The sequence below is a fragment of the Sander lucioperca genome, chromosome 13, assembly GCF_008315115.2.
Source record: "Sander lucioperca isolate FBNREF2018 chromosome 13, SLUC_FBN_1.2, whole genome shotgun sequence".
NCBI lineage: Eukaryota > Metazoa > Chordata > Actinopteri > Perciformes > Percidae > Sander > Sander lucioperca.
This window is the reverse complement of record NC_050185.1, coordinates 7,602,218-7,620,000: the sequence shown is the minus strand read 5'-3', so window position 1 is coordinate 7,620,000 and position 17,783 is coordinate 7,602,218. Positions and strand designations below refer to the sequence as shown.

At 41.8% G+C, this 17,783-nt stretch overlaps 1 protein-coding gene and 1 non-coding gene across 7 annotated transcripts in view; both read left to right on the top strand.

Annotated features, from left to right (window-relative positions):
- abr (ABR activator of RhoGEF and GTPase) overlaps window positions 1-17,783 on the top strand; it is a 144,823-nt gene that overhangs the window by 117,292 nt on the left and 9,748 nt on the right. The window contains exon 1 of one of the 6 annotated variants that reach the window (XM_031310740.2): window positions 11,325-11,821. The exons of the other annotated variants lie outside the window; for them this stretch is intronic. Coding sequence (XP_031166600.1) covers window positions 11,636-11,821 — 186 coding nt within the window. The 5' untranslated portion in view covers window positions 11,325-11,635. Of the gene's footprint in view, window positions 1-11,324; window positions 11,822-17,783 lie in introns of those variants that run through there. 6 annotated transcript variants of the gene reach the window in all.
- On the top strand, window positions 17,119-17,191 carry trnav-aac. The gene has a single exon. It is a non-coding gene; the product is annotated as a tRNA-Val (tRNA).

Sequence of the window (17,783 nt, the reverse complement as noted above, 5' to 3'; positions counted from 1 at the left end):
CATAAATTGCCGATTTCCGCGCAAAATATGCGGGGCTTGCATGATTTCATAATCCCTGCATTTTTGTTGCAAAAAAGTCACATATATCTTAGCAGAAAGTTGAAAAATGTTGCGTTTGCTTCACACAAGAGCAGCCATTTTCCCCTGTTGCTATGGGAACGTTATGAAGTGACGTAATTACGCGACATGAACATCATCGAAAAGCTGCAAACCCCGCGATGACGCCATGATGAAACCGCAATTTTTGCAAGTTCCCGCAATTTCATCGTATAAAATTGCATAAATATCCCGCATTTTCCATCGCATTTTTTAAGAAAACGTGCCGCATAATCAAGGATTTTTGCCTGCAACAATCACAAAAAAACTCCGCATTTTTCTGGAAGGACTGCTATAAGCTTCTTGAATTTTTACCTGGGACCTCGGTATTGGCCCTCTTTTGCCACCACAGTTGAGGCTAATGATGATGTCATTGTTTTCATGTGAAGGAACTGTTTCTAAAGTCCCTCCAGACTCCCTACGGGGATGTTTTAAAGTTGTCAGCTGTGTAAAAGATGAGGTCATTGCCAGTGTGCTTATCATAGTGTTTATGGTCTCACTAAATCCAGCCCTGGTGCTGCGGATCATGTCAGGGATCAAAGCATGTCAACTTGATCTTCTACCTTTCTCACACATTAAGGAATGTTAATCCTAGCTCAGCACTTGACTTTTTAAACAAAATCAAGTGACACGTACTGATCAAAATGTTTGTTCTAATGTCAGCAATGGATGCACTCTCTCATAAGTTTGCTTATGGTATTCAACACTTGAATAAGGCACACTTTGAAATGAGGCACTTTAAAATAATCCACTATGACTAAAACGCACAATATGTAAATATCTGCCTCAATCAAAACAATAACAAAAGATGGAGTTTAGTGACGTTGTGAAGTAGGTAGTAATTAGGGAGGGTTATCTTCACCGTCATTGCAGTCAGTTTCTCCCGGTTAGGATTCAAATTAGTGTTTATCGTTCAGGACGGTTTTACGGGTAGGTGAGTCATCCTCCTCTCCAAAACAACTGGACCAGGTATTTTAAACTGGTAAAAACACTAAATAAAGCAGTTTAACGTTAAAAATCAGTGTTTCTCTGATGCTGTTCAGGACATCCGTGAGGGGCTGCATGCCGAGCTGATGATAATGTGGCTTAAAACTGGATTTAAAGTCAGTTATGACAGCTTCTAGCAGACAACCACAATACTGAAGTACACAACTCAATAAAAATATATAACATAGGTCTAGTCGTTTTTTGACTTGTTAATGCGTTAGTCAGTATTATACCTTTAACCGGTGAACTGTACCAGTTTAACCTTGCAGAAAAAACAGTGTTTTCTTTTTGAGTGTTTCTCAGATGACGAGTGCTCTCTGTGCATTGCTTCGCTTGAAGCAGCCTGTTGCATAACCAGCGTGTCGTGCTGAATTCATCCGAGCAATGTTTTTTTTTTTTTTTTAACGTCTCTGGCAGAATCATGAAATGTGTTGATCCGGCGGGGGTGCCAGCTCGAGTGTTGTACCTGTTCCCTCTGCTGGTGCTGCTTTCAAAGAGCTGAGTGGGTGGATATGAGGGAGGGCACCTCAGAAGTCTATTTCAGAGTCACAAATTGTCTGAATTATGCAATGTGTTGTATAATAGCCGAGAGAGGGATGTGTACTCTGTCTGTCTGTCTGTCTGTCTGTCTGTCTGTCTGTCTGTCTGTCTGTCTGTCTGTCTGTCTGTCTGTGTGTGTGTGTGTGTGTGTGTGTTACAGAAGCTGCAGAGGAGTTGATTGCATCTCTGCCTGCTTGTATCTTCGCCGCGGTGACGGCGTTTCACTCAGCCAGCGTGAAGGAAGCAGGTCAGCGCTGGTTAGATAGAAGCCACCGTGATCCAGCCTCACTGATCCTGCCATTGGCTGCGTGCTATTGATCATTAGTTGGAAAAACACTCGTTTCGTTTCTAAGCCGTCTTCTTTATCTGTGAATTGGAAGAAGAAAGATAGGGGATTGAAGTAGAAAAAAGAAAAGAAGTGACTTAGTGACAGAGAGCGATACGTCAGAGAGAAAACGTTTAGCCACAGATAGTCCTTACAAGCCTGGGGTGGTTTGCTGGGCTGCTTGCTAACACTGTTAAACAGAGATTGGTCATCATAACAACCCAGTCAGCACTGTACTTGTCAGGAGCTGAAGCAGGTAGTGTCTCCATTGATGAACTAATAGATTTTTCACTTTCAAGTTGATAGCTTCTTCGCCTGCTAATAAGGTTTTGACCCTACACTGATTTTATTTAAATTTGTACTCGTTATTGGTGAAAGAAAAGGGGGCTGCGAGGGATGTAGATGCTGCTGTGAATCAGTTAACGGAATAGCTGATGCCGTTTTGATGGCAAAGAAAATGCCAGAGCTTACAAAATAGATTTTTTTGGATGATTGGGATTTCATGTCCCTCATAAGGCGTGTTCTCAGTTGTTTGCCCACTGTTGAGAGAATACACCATCTCGGTCACATTTATATGCTGATAATAATTTTAAGAAATTGTAGGCCGTGCAGTGCGTTATTTTGTTTTTATAACTGCTCAAAGGAATAATGCAACATTTTAGGAATTTTCTTGCAGAGAGTTTGAGCGATACCATTTTCATGTTTGTACACTGAATATAAAGCTACAGCCAGTTAGCTTAGCTTAGCTTAGCATAAGGACTGGAGGCAGGGGAAAACATCTAGCCTGGCTCGGACCTAAGGTAACACAGTCCGCCTACTAGCCACCTCTAAAGTGGTTTTACAGTGAGGTTATGTGCTGGACTTTTTGACGACAAGACTCCAGTTAATGTTTGGGGTGTTTTGTTTGCTCATTTTTTTTCATTTTTCATTTCATGTTTATTTGAATAGGGATAGATGCTACGACATAGATATTTGTGCAACAAATCTCCAATGTACAGCATCACAGCATTCATAGCTGTTGTTAGTTTCCAATGAGTCAGGACAAAGTGAAGACAGCAGGAGCTGCACTGTCTGCTGCTTGTTTAGCGTCAAACCCTACCTCCTCTTCACCGTGATCTTAGAAACAATGTCAACATCATAAACACACTTCTACAAACTGTGGAAAGCATTGAGTTGGTTTCATCTTGGAAGACTGTGTCAGTTTAAATTGTGAAAAACACATACTCATTTAGACAGTCATACTCCAAATTAGCGTTGCGCGATATGCGAAGAATATGTGATAACGTTGACTATCGCGATAACGATATAACTTGCGATAAATAAACATATATTAAAGGTTACTCAGTTCCAACATTATTTCATTGAACAAATTGTACTTTGAATTGAATATAAAATGCAGCACTAAAAAAAAGTGCAGTTTCTACTGATATTCTCTTTCAACTGACACAAACGATCTCTTGTGTCTTTCGCGATATGTCGCAGCCTTTCACGGTGTGTTTATTGCGCCAATTCATATCGCGATGATGATAAAAAAATATATAGATTGTGCTTCCCTACTCCAAATCAACCCCTACATAACACATTCTCATCTCACCTCATGTCATTCGAGATCATCCTATCACCTCGTCTCCCCTCTTCCTTTTCCCTGTCCGTGTAATCTTCCAGGTGACTGTGTCCAGTCAGCCATGGGTTTACACTTTTATAGTGAATTATTCAAGCAGATCTGCAGCAGTGTCGTCCTGTGAGGCTGCAGTCTCTTCACCACTAGATCTGGGTCACACTGTTCAGATGTAACACTGCCTTGTCCCAGTAAAGCAAAGGGCACAACACCAAGATCACAACTTCAGCATAATGGGTTCACATCCACAGGATGGTTGTGTGAAGAAATCACACCCTACTCCAGTCTACACCACACAGTTGTTGCTGAAACCGAGGAGAGTGTGTCATCCCCCCTGATACTTACGTCTTACCTTTGACCTATTTACAATAATTATTATAAATTATTAAAGCGGATGGCAGGTATGACTGCAACTGAAAATATTGTCTGTGCACATGAATAAACCAACCTAAAGCAAAATACAGCAAGCGCGTGCTCTAGCCAGAAAAACCTGGACACAGCAACGATGGCTAAACCTGCTACGGAAAGATTTTGTTATCGCAATCTCCTCTTCTCCTTGCAGCTAAGGGAAAAAAAGTAGACCCAGACACTCGGGATTATGCTGTTTCTGAATGCAATCGTGCTTTCTGAGTAATGAAATCTAAACTTTTGAAAAATTCCCCAAAATATGCAAATTTGCTTTCTGCCTCATCAATTTTATTTTGAGTCATGAGTGTTTATTTAAAGCAAACTCAAGTTTTGCTACAATGTTTGCCAGGGATCGGTGGATCAGTTGTTAAGATAGTTTGCGGTGTGTTCTGTTTGTCTGAAAACACTGAGCCAAGGAGCCAAGGAGGTACACATACAGGGCATCAGCTGTGTTGTTCCTCTCTGTGGGAAATTACTTAAATGATAATCAATCAAATCACAATGAAGAATAATGACAATAGAAATTAGAATAAATTAAGAGGGGGCCGATAAACATAACAATTAGCTATTACAACCAATTAGGTGGAAGAACAGGAATCACTATATGGAATCAAATGTGAAGAACAGCATGTATACAGAGTGTGACCTTATTGTTTGCCATGCAGAACCTGCAGCGTTACTGCTTTACCATTTGCTCTTGCATCACTCTGCTCCTCCACCTCTACTTGTGCTTTGTTTCCTTTCGCTCCGTTTATCTTTCCAGCTCTCTCTCAGTCCTCACCTGCATCCAGATTTCCTGATCAGACTCAAAAATGTATAAAGTAAGGGAACACCAGTTATAAAACGATTTTCTGCTGATTTGGGGCTTGATCTACCACTAAGAAAATGTGAAGGCTTACATTAGCTGGGTCTATTCGTATCTTTTTATATCCTGAATATGCTTTGTGTTTCCGCCCACTGTCTGTCTCTGAGAGGACACACACACATACTCCTCTTCTCATCCTGACCACACCCAACAACAGACAAGAGCTACACGCTAATGAAACCTTCTCCTTTTCTTTTCCCCCCCCTCGCTCTCCATCACCACTTTTGTTCCAAAGTGCTTAATAAGTGATGGAGCGGTTAATCTGAGGAAGATGCCCCCCAACGGCTCACATGAAAGAGAAGCAGGAATAATCTGTGGAGCACCCTAAGGCTGTGATTTCCCATCCTGCCAAACCCCCTCCCGCCTCTGCACTCCCATTTTAGCACTCCCACTGTACCCTGAAGGACCCTCCCTTGAAAGCCCCCACACACACACACACACACACACACACACACACACACACCTCTTTCACCCTCTTGCCTAAACTCCAGTGAAGGCAGCAGGAAAGATCAAAGAGGTGGAGTGGGTCATCCAGTAAACATACTTATGGAGACCATTCGAATCAAATCGGATTGAGTTATCCGCTCTCACCACCATAGCTTGTGGCTATCGATGTCACCCAGCCTGTCACGTCAGCCAGACACAGGCCTCAGAGAGACAAACATGATAAAAACACAGCACTTTGTCATTTTTGATCAGTAACTCAAATAAGCTGTAGGTCGCTTCCCCTTTCTTTATGATTTCAGCATTTTTTTGATACCCAAGTTCCAAATGATCACCTTTGTTCCTGTAGCTGCTTCACAGGTATTTACAGTAAGAATGTTACAATATGAATGTACACACACACTTTCAGAGTGAGATGTGTAGCATGTATTGGGGCTGCAGTTCAAAGCCCACATGAACAGAAGGGTGCTGTAAAAAAAACAACACCCCCCTGTGTGTTCCCCATGACAGTAAAAATACAGAGTAGCCATTAACAGTAACTGTAGTTTGGTGGCAACCATACTGGCTTTGATAGAAATGCTAAAAGATGGGCTGAATGCAAAAATACAATAGATTTAAGATATAGCCTGGACCTTACAAAAACTTAAAATCTATAACAATACACTCAGAAATGCTCTTTGGAGTTTAAAGCAGTTTCTGCCAGCTATGTAAACAATGTTCTGTATTAAAGGAATAGTTTTAGGAACATTTTAGGAAATACATTTATTCATGTTTTTTGCAGTGTAGATGAGAAGATCAATACCACTCTCATGTATGTGGGTATGGAGCTAGAGCCAGGAGTCAATTAGCTTAGCTAGGCATAAAGACTAGAACAACAGGAAGCTGCTAGTCTGATCTGTCCAAAATCCACCTAACCGCCTCTAAAACTCATGAATTTCATGAACACGTTTAATCTGAACACGAAATGTAAAACCAAATGACGAGTTTTTTTTTTTACGAGGAGTTGCGTGTTGAAACTGTTCCTCTCTGGGTGCAGTGAGTTCCTGGACTCTCCACTAAGTTACAATTATTGAGTTTAAAAAAAATTAAAACAATTCCCAAAATATTCATTTAACAATCTAATATACCAGCCATCCATACATTTCTACAGGTCAGGCAGGACAGAACATGCACACACACACAAAGACCCCAGCTGGGAGCTGGATTTAAGCCCAGGACCTTCTTGCTGTGAGGGGGGCCACTGCACAGCTTTCTATTGGAAAATCTGGAGTTGCAGTTCACAAGATCTTGTTAATGTCAAACTTTAACTCAGGATAGAATTTCTGGCTAAATTGCTTATGTTAATATATTAAAACAAAACCATTGTGGACTGCTTAGCGTCACACACAAGCTTTGTTTCCTACAAACGGAGACAAAAATGAAGGTTAACTACAAAACATTTACAGGCAGATGTTTCAGCAGCTGTACAATGTTCCGTACAGTCACTGGGGCTTGTTACATGACAAACACACTAAAAAAACAAGACTGACTGCAGTGTCTGGACCCTCCCATGTTCATCAGCCAGGCATAGATTCTGAGAGCTGCTCCATATTCATGTTAGAGCGCCGTAGCCGTTAGATTGATCATTCATTTATCTCTGGCTTTTGGAGGTCTCTGTGATTGGCAGAGCAGTGCTGAAGCCTATAGGAGTGAAGGCCGGAGAATCGGAGAATCGCAGAATCATCAGAATCACGGTGCTTGTCAGTTAGCAGCCGCAGTCCCAGGTGGAGTTTAGAGTGGAAACCAAGCCCTAGTTCAACACTCCCTTCTCCCCCTCTTGTCTGGTCATATGGAGCGGCTTTACGAGGGGCTGTGTCACCCAGCACATATATAATTAAGAGCCAGGATTGGTCCTGATGTCAGATCATAGGCACTCAGGGCTGAACCATCTGCTCTCTCACCTTTTTTAATGTTATAATCAAATGATTTTATCTGAAGTGAAAATCAACTACATTTTTTACAAATCTATTCTTCTGACCAACAACACAATAGTGATTGAATTCCCTGAAACATTTTACAATTGCCAATAAACGCGGTTTGTTAAAATAGAAGAAAAATACAAGAAGAATCGGATAATTGGTATGACCCACAGTGTCGAAGAACTAGTATAGTAATAGCGTTCAAACCTATCACCAAACCTGGCACCAAAAAAACATCTCAAGGATTACCACTTTTACTAATTACTCTTTTTTTCTTTTCTTTCATGTAGTCTCCCATTCCCACAAGAACTCTTTTTAATCTCATCTTCCTGTTGGACTCCACATCTTTCCTTTCCTTTTTTTTTTATCATCCCTATGTCTCCCAAGCTCAAGGCCCCACACAGTTCATCCTGCAGTAGATTCGTATCTATGCGGGGGATTTCTTGATAAAGAAGGGCCCATTGTTCCGATCTTCTTACGCAATGCAAAACCCATCCAACTAACTAAACCAGAGAGCTGAAATAGTTTGCCTCCAACAACATTCAGACAAATATTATCCTGGCACATCGCTATCCTGTTATTATTTTGCACTTAAATGTCACGTATGGAGTAAATTTGGGTTTTGGCAAACAGTGTGCAGTCTGTGTAGAACTGCTGGGACTTAATGTGTGCTGCAGTTTGCTTCTGGGTTAACATGTCTGCATGTACAGTATGTAGGCATGTTTTTAACGCCATAAATAGTTCATGAGCTAACACTAGACTATATCCCATGCTAGAGTGGAGCACGGGGATATATGAATGTACAGTATGTGTTTGTGTTCCTGCAGCTGCGGGAGTGCATACGTGTTCACTCCATGATTTTGATGTGTTGTGAAGTGGTGGACCTCTGTTTGACCCGGTAGTATAGACACCTGAACGCTGCTGCTGCTGCTGTTGCTGCTGCTGCTACTCTAAAGAGTAACTGTGCTCTGTGTGTGACTGTGGGTGTTTGTGCATCAAACATCTTACCTGGTTGCGCAAAATGATCAATCACATGATTGTGGATACAAAAAAAAAAAATCAGACGAGTATGCATAAAGGAAAACAATGGAGAAAGTGGAGACGGTAACATGACACTCTCCTGGAATGTGAGGAAAAGAGGGTTTGCTGATGACCTTTTGTAGTGGGGGGGTTGCACTGCTGTCAGTATCTTTTGACTTTCATTCTTTCTTGACAGTTGACAACCAGAAAACCTGCATGCATGTTCAGAGCAATGTTAGAATCAGGGGTACACATGGCTGGGGAAAATGATTGCATGATGTGAACTGTAGGATCCAGCGTTATTGGAACCTCACTCATACTAGGACATACATACTCATACTGCCTTTAATTTGACCCATTCTTTTTTCACTGCGTCTTTTGTGACTTAAGTTCAACACTAAATTGCTGCAGTACCCTTGTAAGGCATTGTGGCTTGAGAATCACTGAGAATAGAGTGATTATGATTTTTTTTTGTTCTGCTTATTGTTGTCTCTTTGATGCATGTGGTAGCAGAACTGTCTTTATACAAAATGTTTTAAACACATAGGCTATGTAACAGTTGACATATACACAGTTAAAATATACCCATCTATTTCTGTTTTCCCCTTCTCTCTCATCTTACCCAAAAATATCCCCTTGGGTTCTTTTCCCCTCCCATTTCCAAAACATGGTTTTCCCAGACATTCTTTCCAAGTTGTGACGCATGGAGTGTGTATATGTCTCATAGTTACGAACCCTGGAAGTTAAAAAAAACTCTGTGGCGAGGGTTGGCTGAGGTCTCTTCCATATTAACTTCTCCTACGTTGTTGTTGGTCACAAAGTCAGACACAGGCTGTCATTGCTCACCCTTCCTATCTGTTGTTGGTTTTATCTTCACCACAGAACACTCACTAACCTACGTACATGTTCTTACACCATGGTGTCATACTGTCTGTGGCTATCTGAGGCGCCTCGTGATGACACAATAACCGTTTTTCCATCAACGTATTTTTATTTGCATTTTGAAGTATCGCATTAGAAAATGTTGATGGAAACGGCAACATTCGAAAACATTTCCTCAAATTCGCAAAAAGGTTTTTAGGCTTGCTTGAGGTGGTTTTTGCCTTTTTCGCAAAAGAGTTATTGCGCAAAATGGGAGATGGAAACAGCTTTGCCGAATAAGTTGTGACCTAGCGAACATGTAACTGACATGGCTATAGTCCCGGTATCCATCGGATGGGGGAAGGTTCAGGATACGGGTCCCATCCAGTGCGCCGTACACTTGAGAAGTTGCAGTGCGCTATTGCCTGTGCCTCAGCCACGTCGGGTCAATTGACGAATTGGTTCAACATTGGTTCGTCTGGCCTTGCACACCGCGTATACACAGCGGTGAACAGTTGTCTCGCTGACACCAAATGTCTCCGCCACAACCCTGTATTCTGCAGGTGGCCAACTTGTACAATGCTACCTCTCTCCATTTAGCCAAAGAACTTAGCTTCTAAACTCTTTGATTTAGCACGCTGGTTTGCAATCTACAACCATACGTAACATCAACTCCGAGTTGACTACGCAAAGCTAGTTTCATCACGAGTTACTCGTGATGAAACTAGCTTTGTGTAGTCTAGTTTATTCGCTCTAAACCAGTTGATGGAAACGCTTCTAATTTCTTTTTTGCGACATTTTAAAAGTTCGCTAATAATTCCTTTGACAATCAGATGGAAACATGGCTATTGACACTGTTTGGTTTGTTGAGGTGCGTCCAGACTTAAACATTACCACTGAATATATTCTCTTACATTTCTTTCTGCAAGTAACTGCTGTTTTAGAGGGAACAGACAAATCATTAAATGCTCATCTAGAATATCAATAATCAATATCTTTAGTCATGTTAGTATTGAAAATGTTTCCTTGGTCATTACTACTTTTGATTAAATCAATAGTTGAGGTTGACACTGCTAGCAGAGAAGGATATTTTGCAGAAAATCGGTTTATTTTGGATGTTTATGCATCCCTCATGCCGTCCTAGTAAACACAGCTGTGTCCCACCATTTCGGTAGATCAAGGGGATTCTGTAACATGCTCCTCGCTTCTTATCTGAATCCCTTTATGAATCACTGTACAATCAGCAGGCGTCAGTCTACCTACCAGTAGACACCGACTCGCCATTCAGCCCAGCAGACAGTCTGTCATAGTGGTCTGGGGGTTTTAAAATGCAGCCTGGTGTCTGTAACCTTTCCCCAGCAGAGTATTTTTTCCCCTTTAATTCAAATAGGATGGGACACAGCGGATGGAGATGGAGTTTGACAGGCATACACAAATTCCCCTGCCCCTATCGATCCATTATACAGAGGAATATGCCTTTTAAGAGCAGCCAGCTTCAGCTGTCCTGTTGAATAAAGATGGTGATTCGCTCTGCGTGTCTCCCAGGATGCGCGCGCGAGCGTGCATGCGGAAATCAGAGAAACTGTAGGAGCGTGGTGAGGAGAAGTCATCTGCACAAAAAGGCACAGTAACAAGCACTCAGACAGAGAGAAGGAGGAGGAAATTGATGGAAAGAGGAGGGAAAAATGGGGCTCTGACAATGTACAAGCTTTTAACGCCTTTCTATTGAGATGATGTTCTCCACTGTCAGACATTTTATCCACAAATATTTAGTATTCATTACCTGGTCACTGTAAAGTTTCACTTCTTTCTCTTCATTACATTCCTCTCTTCAACTTCCTGAGTATGCTGACCAGCTCTGGGAGAGGTTGACAAGGGGTCAAAGCACTGAACTAAACACAGTGCAGCATTTAGCAGTCCCTCCCTCCCTCCCTCGTTCTCTCCTTCACTCTCCCTCTCTTTCCTCTCCTTCTCGTTTCTCATTGAATGTTTATTGCTCCCTCCCCCGGTCTATGGAGGTGTGTCCATCAACATCTGGAGAAGCAAGGCCGCTCAGTGACAACAGGAGCTCATTCACTCCCCCATCTCCCTCCCTCTTCTCTCTCTCTCTCTCTCTCTCTCTCTCTCTCTCTCTCTCTCTCTCTCTCTCTCTCTCTCTCTCTCTCTCTCTCTCTCTGCCTCGCTCTAGCGCTCTGTATCTGTGTTTGCCATTGTGGAAGTCAGATTGCACAGCGAGGAGTTGTTGGCAGCTGACTGTGGAATGAGCTCGCAGAGGAATTATTATCAGGCTTATCAAGGAGACATGGCAGCATCTTGTTCTCCTCCCTGTCATCACACTTTTTCCTTTTTTGAGGTGAATATCTAAGTATCAGCTTTTTCTTTTTGTGCTGGTGAGTTCCCGGAGCGGTTCTCCAGCATCTGGTCCGGTGATCGGCAGAGAGGTACACACGAATCCATCCTCCCCTTCTCCCTCCACCTGTGTTTTGGTGGAAGAGACATTCAAAGGCTTTGGGATGACGGAGATTCTAGTGTCGGATGTAAACTTGAACTCAGTGTGCGAGCGTTTGGAGCAGCACTGCTGCGTGGACCAGAACCTGCACAATCTGTCCAGCCAGCCACAGACCCCTGTGCTCAAGAGGCACACCAACACCGGGGCCAAGCTATGGGGCAGAGTCCGCAGCAAGCTGCTCAGACAAAAGGTCTCCCGCTGATATATGCACACACACACACACACACACACACACATACACACACAAGTCACATACACACACAAGCTGTGATTCCTCTCTTTTATCCTTTGCTCTCACCTATTTATCACTGTGTCACTTCCATCTGTTTGCTCTGGCTCTCTTTTATGCTCAGTGTATCCCTCTCCATGTGCGTGCGCTCTCTCCCCAGATGTCTTTCTTTCAGCACAGAGTTGACTATTGTTCTTAACTGATGGCTCTATTGACTGCAGCAGAGGCGGTGATGTAGTGCCGAATTTAACGGTGGCTAAATTGTTTTGATGAATAGCACAGTTACTAGGAAGGCTTATTACATACCTGGATACTGGACTGTACAATGTAATTACTAAGAGGTGAAAATCACCATCACTTTAGAAACCACTGCTATAAATGGATGAGTCTGTTTAACATGAAATCACAATTTTCCTCACTATTGTCTCATTCCTGCCACTTTGAATTTCACCCTTTCTGCATCCGAAAATCTCTGTTATTCCTCATATAAAGCTACTAATGATGATTACATGATATTTCCAACTAAATTGTATTGGTTATGAGATGTTTCAGTATCCGTTTAGCTCCCCCTGCTGTTCATTTTAAGAATTATCTCCCTCTGGCTGAGCTGATCTGATGCCCCTTTGGCATTTCAAGCACAGATTCCACTAATTAACTGTCACATTATCTAAAATAACCTTAGAAACATGCTTCTAGCTTATTTGCATGTTTTTTTTTTTTTTATACAATTAGCATTGCAAGGGTAAGGTTTGATTAAACTTTGACAATTATTAAGTGTGTAGCCAATTATCATCAGTTTCTCCACAATGTTTTGATACTCATGAACTATTGGCATTTCATTGTGTTTATATATGAACTTTTAATTTTTGAGCTTCATTTAAAAAGGGCAATTGTCACTTGGTCAAAGCATTCAGGTTGTACTGAGTGACCCTTGTGTTAAGGGATCTGTTACCCAAAGATGGGTCTGATATGGCATGGCAGGTTCTAGACTGTGACTTATGCGTGGGTGCAGACAAAGGGTTTTTTAGTTGCTCCAGAATGCTTTTTTGTATGCAAAAGATAAAAGAAGAAGCATGTGTTCTGGTTCTGTGCATAGCTCTGCACACGCAGCTAAAACTCGTTTTTTATTTTTTTTTATTTCACTGTGTTTGCTCATTTATTCAGCAGTCCTCCTCATCTAGATCATGAGTGCATCGGCAGTATTTTAAGCTGTAATTTGTGTGCATGATAAACCGATTCAGGACAAAGAATCCAAGTTGAGGGTTGGCTTGACCTTTGCTTCAGTGCTTTCCATTATTTAACAGAGGCCTGAGGAAGGCTGACCACTGGTTGTACTGAGCGGGATCAAACAGGGATTACATACATAAGCCCAGACTTTACTGCATCGATCTGCACGTCCTGTATTGATCACTCTTCTCCTCTCTGTCCCATGTCTCCATGTCAGGAGGTTTCTGCATTTCATTGCTGTCCAGATTTGTCAACTTTGCAGTTAGAGGAATGTGATACTGCCCCCCAGCTCTCACCCTGCGCAGAAATCTCTGTTCCCCAAACTGCTCTGTGAAGTCCCATTCATCCTTTCATTCATTTTCAGTGAGGCTTTGAACGGCGGGTTTTAGGAGTTAACTTCTGTTGCAGTTTTTTCTATGCTCGCTTGCCTTGTGATCCTATCAGCTCTTCTACAATTCTCCCATCCCCCCAGTCCTGCATCTCTGCCTTTACATTCTGTTTGATGAAGGGTGAGAGGCGAAAGTAAGGCTAAATCATCTACCACCATTATCTGAAACCGTAACAAGACAGGCTGCCTGCAATCTGAAAATGTAAAAATCTGAAGTATAAAAAGAATGTATTTTTTTTTAAAGACAGGACAGGGTTAATATTAATAATAAGGTTTTTCATTACATATACTTTTATAAAAACAGTTTAGCATTATTTCCTTTTAATATTGTTCTGTAATTCATTATTTTAATAATATCTTTATTGAACTATTTTCAAGAAAAAATGAGAGTTTTTGCTGGTTTTATTTAGCTTTTTTAATTTGTCGAAAAATGCTCCCAAAATTTGTCTTTAAATTGTCAAAACAATATTGAATTAAAAATTCTAAAAACATGCACATACCCATTATGAGGAGAAGCAACTTCCAGTGTTTTCAAATAATTATTGAAGGGGGCAGGGACAGCCGACTTTAGGGCATATTGCTTTTTCTGTTTGTGTTCATCTGTGGCATGCATGGTGTTATTTACAGTGTGCTGAGAGGAATGTGGCTGTTAGAGAGTATGGGAGCACACTGGGGAATTGTCCTCACTCCTTCAGCCTAAAGCGGCATCTAATTAAGACACGGTGTGATGAGATGGGGGGCTGGCTGGGAACACTAATTAGACCAGAACCAGACATAATGTATCATACGTGTCCCAGCAAAAGAACAAATGATGATTAAGCCGTTACTTGGTTGTAGTCTGGGTTTTTGGCTGTGTAATTAACTTCCTGTTCTTTTGGCTGACGACCTGTTTACCGGGCAGGTGTGGTTTTCTTTTCTTTGTGGAGTTACACAGCCAGCATAGTGGGAAGAACAATGGAGTTGTCGTGCCGGCTTAGCCATGGGATAGAATCAGATCCAGCCATTATCATCCACCCTCTTGACCCCGCTGCATTTTAGTCCACCTACGAAATGATGCTCTTTCATTTGAGTATGTTGATTAGTGCAGATGAGATATTAAGGTTTCATCCCTCCTGCATGCCTAAAATGCCAGCCAGTCCCCTAATGGCCTTTTATGTAGGCCGCATAAATCTCCATCTGTCCCCACCGGGGGGCATAGCCCTTTATTGGCCCCAATCCATCTCCTGTGCACAGGATCTGCAATTGGTTAATGAGCTCCAGGAGGGGAGCGGCAGGTCAGTAAAGCATTCTCAGGGTGATACCCACAATGACCCCCTCGTGGATAAGTCCAGCCTCATCGCTTCTGGCCGTATGCAGGATGGCTTTAATCTCAGCAGGGTGACAACAAGGCATTAATCATCGAATTAGGTGGTGAGAGTTAGGAGATGTGGGCTTCTGGTACGGTCATCACATGCCTTTACAGTGGTCTGGGATTAGGTAATGACAGAAAAGTTGTTAGGGCAAACAGTTCTGCAAAGAGGATGACCACATGGATTCAGGGAATTTAATACATTTATCTGAAATAATCAAAGGCAACCAGTTTTGCTGGTTTGTTTCAGAAGATGTTGGTTTTCAGCAGTTTTCTAAAAGTTTTCTTCTCAGCTAAAATTAACCAAACCAGGACGAAGTTGCATTTTTTAGGTCATGGGAGCGCTACAAAACTCTCTCTTTTGGAAAAAGTTTCTGAATGTTACATCAGAACTGAAGTAAGACCCCCCCTGATCATCGTACTGGCACCTGCTTCAAGACTGACACATCATACTCCCTCAGTTGACGACTCCACTCAGCACACATTTAAAGAGATGATCTAATGGCTTACAAATGGTACATGCTGTTAGTGGTAAAGATCACAAATAACCTGAATATTGAGGTAATGAGCTAGCTCACAACTACAGTATGTAATGTCCTCATGAGGCCAACGGGTGAAAAACATGGATCTGTCTAAAACAAACATGAGAAGGTTCATCAGAGGACAAAAATGTGACTTAGATCCCAGTCTCTTGATAGCATATGTGAGTTTTGTCACTGCTGCACTAGATGAAATCAGACATTTGGTGGTTATATTGTATTGTATATTATATTGTATGACAGTGGAACAAAGCAGTGTTTGCATCTGTGACTGTGAAGGCCTGAAAAGGAAGCTGACGGTAAATAGTTAGTATTAGTCCAGGGATGCGGAACATCGCACAAAATAGCAACGACATGAAGAGGAAATCATGTGAGAATAGTATTTTTAAAGGGGGAAAAAAACATAAAAGCACTATTGAATGAATAAAGCGCTTGTGTTTAACTCAAATTCAGAGCATTAAAGGAATATTTCACTCTTTCTCTGCTTGTACGTGTAGGATAACTCATGATTCTGTATGCAGGCTGCAGGCAGGGTTGTGTTGCATAAGTGTAGTACGCATCTGTGTGTTGCTGTTTACGAGCCCTGTTATAGAATCACACACTGCCTGCAGAGATGCAAGAATACTCTGCAAATCACAGCCCTATGCCGGCTGAAAACCCTCGCCGATTGGCTCAAACAAGGAAGTGAGGGTATGAAGGCAACATGGCAACCGAGTCAAAGACCTCACATGGTCATGGTGACATCAGCAGCTGTTGAGTAAAGAGACTCGCTATCACTGATGCACATATTAACAATATGTGGTTCATTTGTATAAAAATAGTCACGCTGCTCGTACTCTGAAGCAAATATACTGCAGCGTTGATGTGTTAGTTTGGGGGGGGGGCTCAATCAGTGCACAAACAGTTCTGTAATCCTGCTAACAACCAAGGAGCCGTGCAGCTTGAGCTACGTTCTAATTAAAGGACTAATAAAAAGCTTTCTGCGGCTGAATGAATATTTAATCAGCCAGAGAGCAGCAATCGAAAACTGTGATGAAACACAAAGGACAAATTAGACAGAAATTCATTAATTTAGCATATCAAAAGATCAAGTTGCGTTTTGAATATTGTCGCCATGCATGCATTAACTCTACAGCACAGCCACAATGGGCTAATTAAGTGTGTCAGGATTTTATTATTAAAGGCTTTAAACATCATTTCAGTAACTGACTTGTTTGCACAGTTTGCTGTTTCCGAATACTTAGGTTTGTTTGTCTTAGATCTACGTACATGTACAGTGCTGGTTTTTAAAAGAAATATATATTCATACGCGTGCAGGACAAACAAGCATCCAAATCAAACACTTAACTGTCTGCAACCCGAAGATTAAATCTGAGTAACATATGATATTGAAATGTCTTACTGGTAAGACTGTTAAATCTACACTGTAGATCAAAATGAAGAGATTTACATGCAGGATTTATGCTCGCATAGGAAATGTATAGTCTAGCAAATTATTCCCAGTTGTAACAGACAGAAATCCCAAAAAGTATGCTAAATTAACGTGTTTTAACGTGCTAAACCATGTTTTTAAAGCCTCCTGTGTGTTTTGTAGGAAATGTAAACAGGTCCAGAGGGGTGCAGACCTCTGACTGTCCCGCTGCGTCAGTCTGCTGTTGCTGTCAGTCTCATACAGGCTGTAGGAGCATGGCTCACACATCACATGCAGGGCAGAATTCTGTTTGAAGAGTGGGGGGGTGGGGATGTGAGCTAGCCAGTTCCCGTAGTGTAGTGGTTATCACGTTCGCCTAACACGCGAAAGGTCCTCAGTTTGAAACTGGGCGGGAACAGCATTTTTTGATCTAGAGAAAGCTGGTGGTGTATTTTTTTATTTTAGCAAATCAAATCAAGGAACAGATGTTGCTGTTGGTTGTGTGGGAACAAAGCAATGCATTCAGCCTTTTTTTAACAGATGTTTTGATGTCTCATCTCTTTTTTGCCACATTTTTACGGGGGAACTCCATGTCAAGCCTTTAGTTTTGGTTATCAAATTTTCAGAAACTCTTTTGAATGATTGACAAACTTATTTTGACCCAAAAGGCTGTATCACCACATATCGCTCATTGAGTCATTATAAAGACCACTTAACCAACTTCCTGTTCTCCTGTACTGCCTATGAGAAACACAGACCATGTAGCAGCTTAACAGCATGACTTATCTTATCTGCTTTGTTATGTCCCCGTAGATCAGTCGGGGCAGAGTACAGGCTGAATGTACATCCTGGCTCACGGCTGTCTTCTTCTTTTGAAGTTTAGACTCATGCTCATGATATATTCCGTTCTGCTTGACTCTGTGTGTGTCTGTGTCTGTGTGTCTGTGTGTCTGTGTGTGTGGTTGAGAGAAAGTAAATGGGCAGCACGGTAACCAGCTGAGCCCCAAACC